A 19,242-nucleotide genomic window follows, 5' to 3' on the forward strand; every position below is an offset into this window, starting at 1 on the left:
AACTACACTTTGTCCTAAAGTAGCAGAAACAAATCTGATACCTTTTTGTGAGCTTTGCTTACATTTTAAGCAAGTTTTGCTACAGAATTTAACTATTTTGTCCTTCTTTTGGACAGTTTGTCCATTCACCTTACAATTTATAATAAGTTCTTCCATATAACATAAGTTGGCCTTATAAGGCATAAATTAATGCTTGAACTGTTGCTAGTGACAAAGAAGACACTTACTGATTTTGAGGTCAAGAGGTGAAAGGTCAAGATCGATGTAATTAGTGCAAGATTGTGCACCTAGATAGTGAAGCTATATGCAAAAATAACAAACCCAAATTATTGATTTTAAATACTGTGACAATATGATAAAATTTCTTACATTGTCATGAAATTAGAACTCTTCTCTGTAGTATTAATTTTAATTATTTTTAGATTAGTTATGAAGGAACTGTGAGTCTTAGATCAACATCTGTCTGACAGATGAGTGTCCAATAACAGGGTCAACTTCATTTTGGATAGGTTGTTCTCATTTGATGACAGATCAAAATTCAAAGACTTCAAGATGCATCATACAGAAGCAAAGAAATGTAAAAGCAAAAATGTGATCAAATGCTATAAAAAATAGCATGTTGAATTGTATGTGTAGTCATGACGACCTTTTTTGTAGATCAGATTACTCTGTTGAATTAATATAAATTATCATATCCGATGGTAAAAGCGGAACTATTGGACATCCGCAAATATTACTGGACTGGTCCGGCGGTCTGGTACTTTCATGAAGACTGTGAGTAGTTCAAGAATTTATTCAATCAAATTTACTTATATTTTATTTCCCATTTTTTTCAACATTCCTTACTATTTCCCTGTATAAATATTTTATAGATTTTTGATTCTACATGAATAAAAAAAAAAAGGATCTTAAACTTATGCAATATTCTATCAAGCTTTACAAAAAAAATTCAAGGATGCATGCTTTGATAAATTCTCACATTTATTACGGTTGTAAAAGTTGTCATATAAATGTATGTTAGTTTACCTCTTGGTATAGTTGCCATGTTAATGTATGTAATTCGTCTTGAAGGCAAAATTGCCATGAAAATGTATGTCAGTTTTGCTATGGGCAAAGTTGCCATGTAAATGTTTGTTAGTTTTGCTATGGGCAAAGTTGCCATATTAATGTATATTACTTCTGTTATGGGCAAAGTTTCCATGTTAATGCAAGTTTTGAAAATGCTAAATTAAAAGGACAAGTTTGTATTTAGTGTAAAATATTTCAGACTATTTGTTTGTTGTACTTGTATGGTTTTGATGGTGCAGTGTGCAATTTTTTTTTACTTATAGTGTGTTTCAAATACGCATATCATTTATTTATTTACATATCATTTATTTTTATATTAATTAAAGATTTAATATTTTTCATGCCATGACTTTGTAGACTTATAAAATGTATTCAGATCTGACCCTAGTGTCTCAAATCTTTAAAACCTGAATACTAACATCAGATTTCTGTGAGATAAAGGCTCAAGTAATATTTTTTCTAAAAAAAATCTACCAATAGACATTTTGCATCTTTGTTTTATACATGAAGTATGCATTTATCAGCTTACAGATTAAAATGGTAAAACAAAAAATATAACTTTTGTCAACCATTTGACATACACCCAATTACAAAGAAAAAACTCTATTGAAATAAACTAAAGGTGAAACATTTTTTTGTTTCAAAATTGCAGATTTTTATCAAGACTTAAGACACTAGGGTCTTATTACTATTTTGTAGATGTTATACATTTGTTTCAGTATATATTTATGATACATAATTGTTCAATGTTTCTAGATTGTTGATTGTTGTACTAGAAATTGGGAGCTACACTGTGTGAGCAGTTGATTGTTATATATATTTTCAATGCTGAGAATTTTTTTTGTTCAGTGTTTGAGATTGAAAAAGATACGATAGTCAACTATTCACAGTGTAAGAATTTGTTTCTCTAGTCCTAAAATAGCATTTTCTCAGTTAAAAAAAGCTTTTTATACCTGTTGCAAGCCTCCTGCATGGTGTTACAGAATGTGTCATTTACCATACAATGAAAACCAAACAAAAACATGTAGTAAAGTTAGAGTCATTTTTTTTACTGTTGAAAGTTTTCAAGTTGTGAAATATAAATGTCTAAATATTGAACTTTACATGCAAGTAATACTTTATGTCCTGTCATTAGCATTAAAAGCCAACTGATCAGTAGTGTAGAACAAGCATTCACAGGCAATTAGAATTATTTTTCTACAAGTAGAAATAAAAAAAAAATAAAAAAAACAGGGTAAGAAATAAAGAAATTAATCTTTAAATATTTCTGGTATGATCAAATATCAAGTAGCACACACCCCCTTTTTCGTCGCATTGATTATTTTACCACATATTTACAGTCAGGGGCAAATTAATAAAAATCACATTAAAAGTAAATAATTTATTTTATTATATAGATAGCAGTGTTTTATGGAATGTTCTCAGTGTAATAAATTTCGATAATTAACACTGTTAAATAAATTTGGTAATTTCACTCTTGGACTTTCTCCTGGCAAAACATCACAACTTTAATATCAATCCCCCAAATTACAGAATTTAAATTCATGTTGAAAATATTGATGAATTATGAAGATAATGTATATAATAAATAGGATAATCAATTGGTTATCGTGAATAACAAAAATGTGATCACTCCTGCCAAGAACGCTTCAGAATTTAATTTGTGCACAGAACAAAATCTGCACACTCATTAAATCTAGGCGTTCCTCAGCACTCGCGTTAGTATTTGGTAATTCACTCTTTCCAATTAATTATCCTATTATTATTGAAGTAATGGTCAGACTAAATTTTTTTAAGACATTCCAAGTATTAAAGGTGCTCAGAAGAGGTAGAAAAGGCTACAATTGAAAATTCTGAAATTGTTGTATATAATTGTTCTCATGATTTTATAATGAATTTTATTGTGGCATTGATATATTTTATTTTCATCTTCAAGTTTTAGTTTTAAAAAAATACTTATCCAAGTCATGGATCACCATTGGGATCACCATTGGTGATGGTTAACTTTATTCAATCATTTTAAATGACAACTATTTATCAGACATTAAGTTTAGGATATACAGTGTAATATTCATCTTTTCTAATTCAAGAGTATTTTATTTTGTAATGGTTAATAGTCCATTCTTACAGTTACACATCATCATATTAACTAAATTTATTACATGTACATTTAAAAATATTGCTGTCTGAAAATAAGTAAAACTTTTCTTGAAGGTGGTTGTCAATTTTTTAAAGCTTTTCATTTTGGATGACATAAATTTCCTCATTTTTTACATTCCCAATTTGTTTGATGATTTTTCTTAATTTTTTTTAGTATGTACATATTTTATCACAATATATTTTAAAGATCACAATTATTTGGAGATATATCACTGTTTTACTCATTTAAATATTGAGAAAGTACCATAAAACCAGACATTTTTTTTCTCATCTAATTTTTATGAAGTTTTAAAGACAGTTTCATCTTCAATCAGTTTATATTCTTCCTTGTAGTGCATTTTTCATTCAATATGTCAGATTTAAAACTTGTGAAAAAAAGATTTATGATGTTAATATGTATCAGCCAATTGTCCATGCTGCGATACTTTTAGTTATTATATATACATGGCAGGAGTAGAATATTTTAGTATAATGGAATTAAATATTATGGATATATCATTATGTAAAAAGTTTTCATTTAACATGTTTAAGGTAAATCATACATAGCACAAGCTGCAAATATTTTTTTTTTCATTTTATAAAATGTAAATGTTAAGGTATATAAATGATGAAGTTAATGTAAAAAAGAGCATGTCATATACATAGCATGCCATTTTCATGTTTGAAACACTGTGGTATTTTTGTAAAGGGTATACAGTGGTGCATTTGTTGCATTTCACCATATCTGTTCCTTTTCCTATTCCATCCTTTGTCTGTAAGTTTGATTGGGTAAGTTTTGGGCATTAGACATACCAGAATATACTGTAGGTAAGTACTGTGCAAAGTTAGATGCCAGAGTGCATTGTTGTTCTGAGTTTGTGCCAAGACAAGTATGGTTGTCTTATTTCTTGTTTCATGTAAGGGAGTTGCTTGTTATGGACAGGAAATGGTAAGAAATGTAGCAATGTGATATGTATGATTTACCTGAAAGGTTGTAGAATCAAAAAGTATAGCATCATGATCTCATTTGTGTATCTGAATTTTACGATTATTGCTTATGGTTACGTATACCATTTAGTGGTGTGTTTTGTTTCCAATTGTCATAAAGTAACTTAGTATTGTAAGTGAAGAAATATGTTTGTGCATTAATTATTACAATTCTTTAATTTTTGCCTAAAATGTGATTTTTACCTTTTTTTAAGTTTTAGTAAATTCCTTCATTGATTATATTACAAATTCCATAATATGAGTATATGAAGGGAATAACAAAATTGCCAAATGACAAAATGCTTAAAGACATAGTCCAAAAGGAAAGTTTGTAAATTGAATAGCAATATCAATGTAAAAACCTAAGATTTTCAATTATGACTAATTTTAGTCAGTGACATTTTCCATAGTAATAAAGACATCCCAATAATTTCCGAATGAAGCAGTATTTTAATGGTTGAACCAATTATTTAAAGTCTAATTATTTTTATCATTTTTTTACCTGTAAAGCCAAGTTTGTTTTGGTGAATTTCAATATTTTGATGCTAATGGCCTTTCTTTTAAAGAAGAAAGAGTATCATAGTTTGGCAGTATTATAAAACTAATATTCTGGCCCTGAAATAGTTGAAAATTAGTATTCTGGCCTACACCAAGGAAGTCCATTATGGAAATAAATAATCGTGCCCCAATGTGGTTAAAAATAAATTTTTCAAGTGGTTATCTCCTTAAAGTTTATATTTTTCCTAGATTTACTTTCTCGCCAGATATTTAAGGTGTTAATAAAACAAAAATAATTATTGCTCAGTAGCTCACAATCCACCAAACATGTTTTATAGAATCGTCAGTTATTTTTAGAAACATAAAAATAATCCACAGTGAACGGTAATGAATGTGATTAGTCCCAGCCCTTTTTAAACAAGGTGCTACTATCTGATGTATTATTTTTATATGTTGAATATTACAGTTATAGGTAGAATTATTTCTAAGGCCACATTTCCATGCACTAGCTTTGGAGTTTCTATATAAGTACAAGTTTGTATAAGAATCATGCAAATAAAGAAATCTCTAACATTTATGATAAAATAAGTTGTATCTACATGTATAAAATTTGGAAATAATGAATTAGTATAAATAGTTGAATACGTGAATTGTATTGATAAATATTAAGCACAAATTAGTTCCTAAATATTCTGGTAACCAGTAATTTCTTCTCCACTCTCTCAACTTCCATTATACCATTAGTAGATCCTCAATTACTAATGGGAACTACTGGATGGATTAACACTTTTAACAAAGTTGACAAAAAATGGACTTTCACCCTCTGCATATAACTTAGAGATGAATCTGTGCTTATAACATTGATACACAGGTACCAAATACATACCTTGCGCATGTGTATGTGTGTATATATACATTTACATCTACTGGTAAGGTCGTATGAAATTACACTGTATTGATTAATGTAAGTTTCTGCCATGAGTGGTTGAATACGCACTTGACTTATTATCAATCAATCCATGGTTAGTTACCATAAGTGATGGCATATCATTCTATTCTTTCAAAGTTTTCTATAATTTTAGGAGAGAAACATATTTTCTTCATCTAGTCTGAATTTAATTGATTTCATTATGGCTGTTCCATTAACACATAAGGCACTGGGGGAAGTCACTCTCTTGCTAGGGGAATCATCCAAAGGAGCAATTTTAAGTTGAGTCTGAAATTCATTCTAATTCATTCAATATGTCGAGAGTTTTGACAAAATTATGTAAAGATTACAAAATGACTGGACTTCCCCCTTACTTCATATGTTTTAATTTCAAATCTTTACTCTTGATAGTTATTGGCCTGTTAAAGCTTGCATGTTGAAAATCAAAACTTTATGATTTTGAGTTTTGGAAAATAATATAAGCCTTTTCTATTTATTTCGAATCTAATTTAACTTGTAGTCAGCTATATTTGCATGCTTGCTTACCTGTGTAAAATAGGTTTGTATTAAGGCAACTAAAACAGTAAACTTCAGAGGATAGACTTGGTCTTTCTTGGTTGATTAGCCACTACCTATTGAACTGTCTTTGGTTATATAGTGGATAAGACAATTAAGAGAGAGATTAAAACTTTCTATGGGACATATATTCAAATAGATATGGAATAAAAAATCAAATTTCAATTTTCCTGTTAACTACTGAAGGAAGTTAATCAGATAATGGCATTTCAATCAAGAGAGATAAAATCGTTTGCTGAAGTTAGCAATCTTACTCATTGAAAAAAATTGTGCATGTAAATGGGGCATTATACTATGATTGAATTGAATTGTAATTTTATTTTAAATTTATGTATGTATTTAAACAAGAAGCAATGTGATACTACTTGCCTATTTTCATGTTTGTAATTAGTACAGTTCTTCTATAAAGAGTCAGGTTGGGAATTTTCATAAATGAATAAGCACCTTGGCTTATAATGTATATGACATATCAGAAATAGAAGTGGTGTTTGTAAAAAGACAAAGAGATAGAAGACTTTAACAGTAAAATGTGTTTAAACTAAGACTTAAACAGAAATAGTAAAATGTTTTTGATTGAAGACCTGTCAGTTGTAAAATCTTGATTGATTGAAACATTTTTCGGTCATCAAGGTGATATTTTTTTTATTGCTTTTCAACCATTGTATTTTAATAATCTGTCTGATTGAACTGGTTTTACTGTATGAGAGTTAACAGACTAGTTTTCACCAGATTTATTGACTGTTTAAGTGGAAATATTTCCATTGATAACCAAGGCATTTGATAAACAATGGAAAAAGGTTCTCTGACTAACACTTTATAAACATCACAATTTGCAGTGATATTTTATTTTTGTATTTTAAAAAGCTTCAATTTTTTTTTTCTAAAAAAAGTATTGAACATATCTATTTTAGAAATTCTGATGAAAGAAAACACTTTTTAAATCTTTTTTAGTTATAGATAAAATATATATGAAATACGTCTTTTTTTTTAAATTTGATGTTCATTTTGTAAACCTCCTGATTCTTTGAAGAACATGCGCATCAGTCATTCCATTTTTAAATTTTTATTTATGAGCTTTGTTTACATACATTGGACCGTATAAAGCCTGTGTTCGACTTTACACAATAAAACATATTTTGTAAGTTATTTTGTTTTTATACTGAAAATATCCTGTTATGTTATGTCATGACGCTGTTGTTGTCCAAATTGTTGTCGACTATAATGCCAATAGACTTTTAATTTTAGTTCCATAAACTTAGAGCACGTTGATAGATCCTGATTTAATGTACCAGAAGGTTAAATACATAAAATTCAACTTAAGAATGAATTTGGTGTTTATGCTACATGGGCTTAACCGTTTTAAGTTTGTACCACGACATTGACGTTATTTCTGCATAGACACTCATTTTAATAATTACTCATACGACTTCCTGTTAGAGTTATTGTCCCTGGAAGGTAAAACATGATACTTTGCTAATTTGGTAATGACCCACTGAGCGAGTTCAAAAGAGAATTTAACTACGGACGACGACGACGATAGGTGCAATTTAATTAAAATCAGATTCATCAATTGTTCAATTCAGTCACTACTTGTAGGATCTAACTACACTCCATTCTACTTTCTGTTCCAAAGACCTTTTCAGAATCCTCAGGGTTTTGCCTTGAATAATGCTTTCAAATATGAAGAAAGGTGAAATTTGATTGGCTGATGAGAAAGGTCATCAGAACAGAAAGTAGAATAGAGTGTTCTTAAATCCTACATGCAGTGATTGAATGGAATAATTGATATATCTGATTTTAATTAGATTGCGACAGACGCAAAGTAATGACAATAGCTCACCTGTACCAAAAAGAAAAAAAAAGAACTAGTCTTAACACATACATTGATACATCATGCACAAAGAACAATTCTTTAATTTATAGACCGAAGAGACACGTAAAAAATAATTGGAAAAAGCAAGTAACTGCACAATATTTCTATCCTAACGAATATATCCTTTTCTACAAATTGTTTCAAATAAAGAAAATCCGAAATTTTAATTAATGTACAAGGCAGATTATATATTTAACACGGTTTGTAATTATCAAATAATTACACTATAACAATCTGACAGTTACAGGTTTAACTATAAAAAAAAGTGTATTTTAACTGACATTTCTGTGCAGTTTTAGATACAATTTCCTTCTTTAGAAACCAGTGCTTAATCAAATTGTTTCTGACTAAATGATTGTTTACTTATTCAGAAGGTTGATATCATGCTTGATCTATATTTATGTTTTATATTTCTTGCAATAATTAATGTGTATTAAAATATTAAGTGATTTCTTGATTGAAAATATACCTAGAAATGAGTACAACACCCAAATACACAATACGAGTGTTATATCGAAACTTTTTCCAAAACATTTTGTGTTCAAGGCTTTTTTTATTATTCAGATTATCTTTGTAGAAAAAAAAACTTGGAAAGAAGGATAGTTCATCCTATTTTTAAGAGCGTAGGAATTACTAAGATTGGCCACAGTAACTAAATTCTTAGATATAATCTATTACCTTGTCTTAAAAACGGACATGTTTTTGACAAATGAGTCATCTGAATATTGTATAAACCAAATTTCATTCTTTTGACCAAATTCTATATAAAACAGGTATTGCGTTTTGGACTGAATATATGCATTTACCCGTAGAAGTCACCACTTTTAACATGTTTTGTCTTAAATGATATTCTATATGATTTAACATTCAAAATGTAATTTGTCCAGGGAGATGTAATTTTCAAACAAACAATCAATATTTTAATCTTTACACTTTTAAAGATATTTTTTCCTAAAAATAACAAGTTTTCAAAAAGGATATTAAAACCAATTATTTTGTGATGTGAAATTGAAAGAATGATGTACACGATTTTGATTTTAATGGGAATTGTCTAAACAGGAATTTCGAACATATACTAAAATGATATTTAAGAGAACATATCCTTAACTCCGCATTATTTACTATCCTGTAAAATTGTCATATGAATTTTGTCTTTTTGATAAATTTATTCTAAGCGCTGGTTGCAAAATATTGGGTTTTACGTCTTCTCTGTTCTCTCTATATATTTTCCACTGTTCATCATTTGTTCTTAATGAGCCATTAGCTAATTTTTTCCTGAAATGAATACATAAAGCACATAAAACTGTCAATTCACCCGTGGTGCACTTTCCTGCTTATGAAGAGCGAAAGAGTAATCAAGGGAACCAAGATTCTAGCGGAAATAAAAAAAATGTCATTCTGGGACAAAGACATGTAAAACACCCACACACAACAAAGAACATAAAATAACCAAAATAATACAAAGTAACAAAAGTAAATGAGCAACAAGGACTCCACTAAAAACTAGGAGCACGGATCAGGTGCATCGGTAGGTTAAGCGTCCTCTGCTTTTCTAGAAGCACCCGCCGAGCTGCTAATAAAAAGTCAAGTCCAGGGTCTGCGTACTTACGACAAGCTCTGGCATAGCGTATGAGTTGTGACATGAAAACTCCATACGCAGGTGTAAGCGAAGTATCATGATAAATTGACTATCTCAAGGTCTTTCATATTTTTTCATATGTTGAAAATGCCTCGGGCCGCAGGTAAGTTAGTTGAAATATATTTCATTAAAAATGTGAGTAATGATGTTCTATAGTTCAGTCAATCTAGCAACGTTTTACCCTAAATCTAAACAAATTGCAATAGAGTATTTTCAAGTTCTAATCTAAAGCATTGTGTCCTAAATAAGAACAGAAAGGTCTAACAAAATCTAAATATGGAAAGTCTCAAAACAAGGATTTCAAATTTCAATTGAAATAAACATTTAAAAGGTAGATACCTTTATACAAATGGTTTAGATAGCAATAAAGTTTTATACAAACTCATGATTATGCCTTATCTGATAAATAAAATGATATTTTGAAATTAATTAGATGATCATTTATAACTAAAAAGAATTTTCATAATTGTTCTTTTTTTGTCTCAACGAACTACCTAGATTAAGTAGCTAAATAGTAAACAATATTCGAGTTATGAAGTTCAAGAATTCCAATATTCATGAAAATGATGAAGTTAATATTTTACTTTTTGTGATTGAAAGATACTTTTGACAAAGCTTGAAGTGTTGATAAATAGTTTGCAAATATAAACAAAACATATTTTTAATTTTCAAAATGACCAAAAGTGCAAGGAAAAAAGCAGTTTCTGCTAGAAAAGTTACCCAAAAATTAAAAAATAACCATTATACTTCAACTTTGTTACATATCATAGCAGCATAGTCAATAAGAAACAAATTGTTGTATCAAACTTTGTAATTACATATCTATCAAACAAACAGACCAATACCATTTATTTGATAGATATGTAATTACAATCTTTAAAATGTACTTCATGCGAAGAGGGTGTCGCATGCAAAATTTTGATTGTAATACATTTCCATCAGATATTTCATCTTAAAATAGACAACGTAACTGCTAATGTATGAATATTTTTGTCGCTCATACACTTCGCAAGAAACTGTGCCCATTTTCACCGATTTTCTCGATAGGTCTGAGCGGTTTATTCAAACGCGATTGGGACAAGCGTTCTACGACGTCATCATGACTCTGTTGTCCGATTTGGAGAGTGGCCATTTCAAAAATATAAACGACCTCCATCTGTCATAGAATTTTGTCCTCTTTCATTGGACGCGAGCTTCAACGTACAGCATATCATGTATTTTGCAAAATGGAGGAACTTCACACGCTTCCAAAGCACAGGCGCTTAGGTTTGATTAGAGCTGTTCGTTTCATTTGCTGTGTGTACTTATCACTTCCTATATATGTGTTCTTTGTATGTTATCCTTTTGGTATTTCCGAAACAATTGTGTCTAGATTTCTTGTCTTTCCATTTTTATTAATTATATTTTTTTACTCACCCAGATCTTCTTCTACAAAGTGACCAGCTTAGGAACGTAACAAAGATGACGACAACAACAAAAACTACCACACTTATGGTTGCAATAATGGCTACAATTAAACAGAAGCAACAAAGTTTAAAAAACAGTTGATAGTTATAGTTATGTAACTTTTTTCTTACTTATCAAGGTATTTTGCATTAATTGATGAACATAAGTGTATTTGGCTCAATTTTAAGTATCTTCGTAATAATTCCAGTTCCATTAACACATACAGGTACCTTTAACAGAAAAGGAGATGTGCTTACCTTTTAGTCCTTCGGAGAGAGCAACTTTATTTGTTGAATTGGTGATTTTATTTGCTGGAATTGTACTTGATTTGCTTTCAACGGGAGATATGCTTGATCCTTCTTCAAGAGTAACTGATATCGACACTGTCTCACTAGGAGTTATTGCTTTGTTCGTTGTTACAGGCCTTGTACTTGGTTTATGTTTCAAAGAAGCATTACTTGTTTCTTGTGTAAACGTAGTTGTCTGTGAATCTGCTTTAGCGGATGATGTCATTGTTGCTGAAACTGGGTTTGTAGTGGGAGATTGCGTGTTAGACAATCCCGAAGTGTAAGTTTTGGCAGAGAGTGTAGATGAAATTGCCTTTTTATTCGTAGAAGTTAATTCTGCTGTAGTTAAAGTTGATTTTATCTCGGTAATAAGCGAATCTGATTCTGTTTCAGCAGAGGATGATTTTGTTTTATGAGTTGTTGAAATGGTTTCTGTTTCAATCGTCGTTGATGTTGCTTCTGTTTTAGAAGATGCTGAAAAATTATCTTTGTTAGCAGTTGTTAAGGTTAAATCTGTTTTAGAAGTTAATAAAATTGTTTCAATTTCCTGAAATGTTGAAGTAAATTCTGTTTCTGAAGTTGTTAATGTAGATTCTGTTTTCGCCAATGTAGATTTTGAATCTCTTTCCGGAGATGTAGACGTCGATTCTGTTTCTGGAAGAGATGTAGACGTCGATTCTGTTTCCGAAAGAGATGTAGACGTTGGATCTGTTTCCGGAAGAGATGTAGACGTTGGATCTGTTTCCGGAAGAAATGTTGACGTTGATTCTGTTGAAAAAGTTGTGATAGTTGATTCTTTTCCGGTACTTGTTGAGCCATCTTCTGTTACAAAATTTGTTCTGGTGTATTTTGTTTCAGAAACTTTTGAGGTGAATTTTGTATCTTGTAATGCTGATGTTGATAATGTAGATTCTGTTTTCGGAAATGTAGATGTTGAATCTGTTTCCGGAGATGTAGACGTCAATTCTGTTTCTGGAAGAGATGTTGACGTTGAATCTGTTGCCGGAGTTGTAGACGTCGATTCTGTTTCTGGAAGAGAAGTAGACGTTGGATCTGTTTCCGGTGATGTAGACGTTGATTCACTTTTCGGAGATGTAGACGTCGATTCTGTTTCCGGAAGAAATGTTGACGTTGATTCTGTTGAAAAAGTTGTGGTAGTTGATTCTTTTCCGGTACTTGTTGAGCCATCTTCTGTTACAAAATTTGTTCTAGTATATTTTGTTTCAGAAACTTTTGAGGTGAATTTTGTGTCTTGTAATGCTGATGTTGATAATGTAGATTCTGTTTTCGGAAATGTAGACGTTGAATCTGTTTCCGGAGATGTAGACGTCAATTCTGTTTCTGGAAGAGATGTTGACGTTGAATCTGTTGCCGGAGTTGTAGACGTCGATTCTGTTTCTGGAAGAGATGTAGACGTCGATTCTGTTTCCGGAAGAGATGTAGACGTTGGATCTGTTTCCGGAAGAAATGTTGACGTTGATTCTGTTGAAAAAGTTGTGGTAGTTGATTCTTTTCCGGTACTTGTTGAGCCATCTTCTGTTACAAAATTTGTTCTGGTGTATTTTGTTTCAGAAACTTTTGAGGTGAATTTTGTATCTTGTAATGCTGATGTTGATAATGTAGATTCTGTTTTCGGAAATGTAGATGTTGAATCTGTTTCCGGAGATGTAGACGTCAATTCTGTTTCTGGAAGAGATGTTGACGTTGAATCTGTTGCCGGAGTTGTAGACGTCGATTCTGTTTCTGGAAGAGAAGTAGACGTTGGATCTGTTTCCGGTGATGTAGACGTTGATTCACTTTTCGGAGATGTAGACGTCGATTCTGTTTCCGGAAGAAATGTTGACGTTGATTCTGTTGAAAAAGTTGTGGTAGTTGATTCTTTTCCGGTACTTGTTGAGCCATCTTCTGTTACAAAATTTGTTCTAGTATATTTTGTTTCAGAAACTTTTGAGGTGAATTTTGTGTCTTGTAATGCTGATGTTGATAATGTAGATTCTGTTTTCGGAAATGTAGACGTTGAATCTGTTTCCGGAGATGTAGACGTCAATTCTGTTTCTGGAAGAGATGTTGACGTTGAATCTGTTGCCGGAGTTGTAGACGTCGATTCTGTTTCCGGAAGAGATGTAGACGTTGGATCTGTTTCCGGAAGAGATGTAGACGTTGGATCTGTTTCCGGAAGAGATGTAGACGTTGGATCTGTTTCCGGAAGAAATGTTGACGTTGATTCTGTTGAAAAAGTTGTGGTAGTTGATTCTTTTCCGGTACTTGTTGAGCCATCTTCTGTTACAAAATTTGTTCTGGTGTATTTTGTTTCAGAAACTTTTGAGGTGAATTTTGTATCTTGTAATGCTGATGTTGATAATGTAGATTCTGTTTTCGGAAATGTAGATGTTGAATCTGTTGCCGGAGTTGTAGACGTCGATTCTGTTTCTGGAAGAGATGTAGACGTTGGATCTGTTTCCGGTGATGTAGACGTTGATTCACTTTTCGGAGATGTAGACGTCGATTCTGTTTCCGGAAGAAATGTTGACGTTGATTCTGTTGAAAAAGTTGTTGTAGTTGATTCTTTTCCGGTACTTGTTGAGCCAACTTCTGTTACAAAATTTGTTCTAGTATATCTTGTTTCAGAAACTTTTGAGGTGAACTTTGTATCTTGTAAAGCTGAAGTTGATAAAGTATCAACACTTCTTTCGACTGATATGTCTGTTGTTGAAGCAGATTGCGTTGTATCGGATGTATAAGTTGAGTCGCTATAAAGTGCTGGATTTGTACTATGTGACGAACCAAATTTGGTTGTTTCCTTCGGTGTCGATAGTTCTGGACATGTGGTCTAAAATTAAAATAGTTCTTGATGACTTCATGAAATTGTCTTAAAATTTACGCTGCAGTGTGTACACTATTTATAAGAAATTACATGCTATTGAAATTTTACCAATAATTATTTATTTAATTACAATTTAAAATTCAATTTATTGTTTCATATTTATGTGATATATATCTACTGCTACCTACCACAATAACACAAATTACAGGGTCTTGTGTACAGCTATAACAGTCTTCGTCGTAAATAATAATTGTTGATTTATTGCCATAATTTATGCCATCGTAGGAAAAACTCAGTTCATAACCTTCTGGACCGCTTATCTCTGTTGTCGATCTCTTCCGTCTAGATTTAGATAGACTGACTGTAATCATAGTTGGATTTCTGTACAGAACTTTTTGATATTCTGCTCCATCGGTAAAATCTTTTGAATTGTTCACAACCTATTAAAAATGAGCACAATGATGTTAAAAAAGAATTCGAACAGTTTAATGTTGCTTAATATGTAATATTATTTGACTATATTCGTAATATCTTGAATGTTGAATAATATCAACGAGGAAAATGATAAATTATGCCAAGCAGTGTTTAAAAAATATAACATTTCTAAATATGATTTATGTTACCCGTAGCAGTGTAAGTATTAGAGAATTATGTAATTGTTATCCTGTTCAAAGTCAGTGACTTCAAGTATCTTTCCCGTAGTTTTGCGTTGGACTTTAAAGTTTGGTCATCAAAATATTTGTCGCATGCTTAACTGAAGCATACAATAATGCAATGCTTCTTTAAAATACCTCATTTACATACATGAATTCTTGCATAAGCTACTTTTATGAGTGATTTGCCAGTGCTTTACAATTGGTTTCTAGTATGAACAATCACTGTATGATTTACCAGGTATGCAAGCGCATTAACGATAATGGTTCGAGATAACAACGAGTTGAAAAGGACCAGTTCCAATTTCCATACAAATCTTGGTAGGCTACTAAGTAGTTTAAATAACTCTCTAGGTAGAAATCTGCCCTACATTATACCAATGTGTCTTACTTAACTACCACAGAACACAAGTGTGATCTTTTGGACACTTCCTTTTAAGTTTGAATAGCTGTCAATTATCATGAGCTTAACCTCTAAATGTCGAGTAAATACAACTCAAGGAGGCCATTTAAATCGTTGTTAAATGTTCTATACTGGTACATTTTCAAGTTTATATTTTAGGGCATCTTATAAAAACACTGTAAAACAAAATAAAACTGATACTAGTATTTACAATCACTTTACAAGATTTCTTTAACATTTTTTTTCAAACTGTTTAATATAAAGAAGATCCTTAAAAAGAATGGTGCATGCATTCATATTGCAAACTGTAATGAATGTTACCATAACTTTAAGATCTTAAACTACTTTAGCTAGAAAGAATCTCAGTTTAAAAATGTATGAGCATCAAATTCTTTCTAAAAGAAGTTTAAGCATTCAGTTCAATTAAGTAATTGAGACTAAAATAGGCTTGGTCTATGAAATTTAAATAAAATGAACAGTGTTATCCAATCAGTAACAAGTAAATCATTTGTATATAGAGTACAAGCTACCCAAACACAGTGATGGATGGCATGATATAGAGGTTAAGGTCATCACAATTGACAGCTATTCAAACTTAAAAAGAAGTGTCCAAAAGATCACACTTGTGTTCTGTGGTAGTTAAGTAGGACACATTGGTATAATGTAGGGCAGATTTCTACCTAGTGAACTATTTAAACTACTTAGTAGCCTACCAAGATTTGTATTGAAATTGGAACTGATCCTTTTCAACTCGCTGTAAATACGATGTGTTTAAATACGAGCGATTTTCGAATGCATTTTTTTCATTATTGCAAAAACGTGAATTGTTACTTGTCCAGTTTTAACGTTTAACCAAGGAATAGTTGACGATAACCAAAAGCGTTGTTACGAATATTTACGGCCTAGGTACGAGTGTTTTGAGTAAAGAAATGATTTTTCAATGGGCGTTGCATACCACCTCATTCATTCCTAAATTGAACATTCCAGTGGACGCAAGACATGATCAGTCAGTATCATACCATAGCTCTACAATCTCTCTTCAAACAGTTAGCAGCAACATTATCTTCTCATTCTACACAATACTCTCTTCTCACACATGAATCTCACTTACAAATCTTTACGAAAAATCAATTCGAAGTCATTTGCAAACATTCGTATTTACTTCGGCGACATTCGTAAATAGCTCTTAGCCAACTCGTAGACATTCGCAGACATTCGTATTAATTCGCGAAAGGAGATGATTTTTTTTCAGCATATATTCAATATTTTTTTAGCACTTTGCAAATATATATGAATACTTTGCCTAAGGTAGCCATAGCTAGGGAAAATAGTCGAAAGAAGTTTTGGTATTTTAGTAACTTGTTTCTCTCGTTAACATTTGAAATCTCTCTAACCTTATGTTCAATTAAAGTATGTGTGACGGTTTTGGCTAATTTTTCATTATTATCTCTCCTTAATACACATGGTAAAGTGAATTTTACTCTCGTTTGGCAGATTTATTTCAATACTGTTTAGCGGATTTGATAGTCCTATTTAACAATTACTTGTAGGTATTGTTCATTTTAAATGATTGTCTTTTTAGACTAAAATTTTGAAGAGCCAATTTTACTTCTGTACCAAAACAAGTTTGATATAAGATTTACATATAGTCTAAATGTGTAATTTACACATTGTCTTGGAATTTGCTTTACAAAGAATGTTTCATAGATCATAGGATTTGTATAAATCCTTTTATTTTCTTATTAACTTTTGGAAACCTGATTCATATCGGGAAACTCCATCTAAATCCATCTTTAAGTAGTTTGATTTAAACTTTGCTAAATTTCAAACTAAATTCTAAAAAGTAAAATATAAAGCTTACTTAGCTAATTTAGGTACGTCATCACTTTGCGTCCTCTTTAGGGTTAATTTTTAGTCCGTCCTCTTTATTTACCTTGCCAGTGACGTCTATTTAAAAACCGTATTGTTTTTGAAAAGTGCTATTGCATAAATTACTTCTATTTTTGAAACATTTACACAAACTTTGTACATTGTTGAATTTGAAATATTTATACTGATGTTAACAGATGTTGATGTTCTGGTATATAAAATATGAAAACTAATAAAGTCTTGAGTCTTATTGCCATTTAAAAAGCTCAGATTTCATTGGAACGAACTAGTCTAGAATGCTGCAACATTATGGTACACACTGTCGTCGTTAACTGATGATATAAGGTCTGTCGTCTGTTGTTTCGTTTGAAGGTTCATATAGAGTACTTTACAGGTTTTCTTTCTATTTGTTCAGATAGATATATACAGATATAAAAAAAAAAGCAATTCTAGACCATTCTAGTACACAGGGGGTACGGATAAGCATATTGTCCGAACCCGCACTGTTACATTTTTGGTGGCCAGTGTAAATTGTTATCTGAAGCTTAAGTACTTGGCAATAAGATGAAATCAAAAACTATAAAAATCAAATAAATTAAAAATAAAATGGCTGAAGCTCGCTCTGATAGTTCATATGATGACAATTTGCCGGATTTTTACCAGAAGAATTAAGTATAATTAGTTTTCAACCGCGTGAAAGCAGACATGTATGCTTTCAATTACAATCTGAAAGTGACACATAGTCGGTATTCAAGAACGCCGGATAGGTATAGAGACCAAAATGCAATAGAATACACAGGGGCTCTAGTACTTCATATTATACTCCAGGTTCTTCCGATGATTACAGAGAAGGATCAGCAAATTGTCTGTCTGGAAGACATCGTCCTGAGTATATCCGAAATAGTACTGAAGTATCTCATATATCAGATTCTCGTAGATATTATGACTCAAATAGATCACGTTATATGTATGATGTTAATGAGAATAACAGCGCAAATCGTGACCGAGAACCTACGAATAGATTTAGATCAAATCAGGAATACAGTTTAAACAATCCATCGCAAAGCAATTCTGAAAATTATTCCTCAAGACAAAACATATCCGATGACAGTTTTAGGTTCGGTCAAAATTATCATGATTCCATTTCAAGTAGAGATATTGGATTTAACTCGAGTAGCACGCCTGAATACCGCAGTTTTTCACCAAGTTTACGTGCCGATAGATTTAGAGTAAATACGCCCATCGTCAGACGAGAAAAAGAACCGGAAAAATATGACGGTAAATCGGTTGACTGGAAAGATTATATTGTTCACTTTGAACAAACTGCTAAATGGAACAATTGGTCCAATTCTGAGAAAGCCCAACAATTAGCTATGAGTCTCCGTGGAGCCGCTCAAAAGTTACTCGGTGATTTAAAATTATCCGTAGTGAACGATTATTCAGCACTTAAAAACATCTTAGCTCAACGTTTTAATCCAAAGGAACAAGTTACCGCATACATATGCCTGTTTAGAGCAAGAATGCGAAAACACAATGAAAGTCTACAAGATTTCGGATATTCGCTTCGTCGCCTAATAAGACTCGCGTACCCGGATGATGAGTACGATAATGTCTTGGAGCAGTTGGTAATTAACCAATTTATTTTAGAGTTAATCAATCCTGAAATGGAAAAGCATGTCCAATTTACACATCCGCAGACTCTCAAAGCTGCAATTGCATGCGCCAAGGAATACGAGGCTTACACAAAATCGCAATCAATTTCTCGAAAACCGAAAGATGACGATTTGCCCTTTACAATCAGAGCTATCAGGCGAGAAAATAAACAAAAACCTGAGAAAGAAAATAAAACTGATAAAAACATTGAAAGTGCCCATAATTCAGAATTAAAAGAAATGATGAAAAGCTTTACTGAATGCATAGGCAAAATGTCAGACAAAATTGATAAAATGGACAATTCAAATAAATACCCCCAAAGAACAAGCAATAACTACAGAAGGAATTATCAAAATTTTGATAATAGATATTATAACGAAACTTTCATTTGTTGGAGAT

At 31.5% G+C, this 19,242-nt stretch overlaps 2 protein-coding genes across 8 annotated transcripts in view; one reads left to right on the forward strand and one right to left on the reverse strand.

Annotated features, from left to right (window-relative positions):
- LOC148628635 (uncharacterized) overlaps positions 1 to 7,338 on the forward strand; it is a 28,823-nt gene extending 21,485 nt beyond the window's left edge. For both annotated transcript variants that reach the window (XM_088591446.1, XM_088591455.1), the window contains exon 12: positions 423 to 7,338. In XM_088591446.1, the coding sequence (XP_088447572.1) occupies positions 423 to 467 (45 nt within the window). In that variant the 3' untranslated portion in view covers positions 468 to 7,338. The remainder of the gene's footprint in view (positions 1 to 422) is intronic.
- Positions 7,339 to 7,481: 143 nt separating this feature from the next.
- The window catches only part of LOC148628636 (uncharacterized), a 39,350-nt gene continuing 27,589 nt past the window's right edge, over positions 7,482 to 19,242 (reverse strand). For all 6 annotated transcript variants that reach the window (XM_088591424.1, XM_088591393.1, XM_088591403.1 and 3 more), the window contains 4 exons: positions 14,454 to 14,705; positions 11,412 to 14,271; positions 11,125 to 11,215; positions 7,482 to 9,344 (listed from right to left, as the gene is read on the reverse strand). In XM_088591424.1, the coding sequence (XP_088447550.1) occupies positions 9,191 to 9,344; positions 11,125 to 11,215; positions 11,412 to 14,271; positions 14,454 to 14,705 (3,357 nt within the window). In that variant the 3' untranslated portion in view covers positions 7,482 to 9,190. The remainder of the gene's footprint in view (positions 9,345 to 11,124; positions 11,216 to 11,411; positions 14,272 to 14,453; positions 14,706 to 19,242) is intronic.

The sequence above is a fragment of the Perna viridis genome, chromosome 1 (genome assembly GCF_037379345.1).
Source record: "Perna viridis isolate PV_CMFRI_1.1 ecotype Kerala chromosome 1, ASM3737934v1, whole genome shotgun sequence".
Taxonomy (NCBI): Eukaryota; Metazoa; Mollusca; class Bivalvia; order Mytilida; family Mytilidae; genus Perna; species Perna viridis.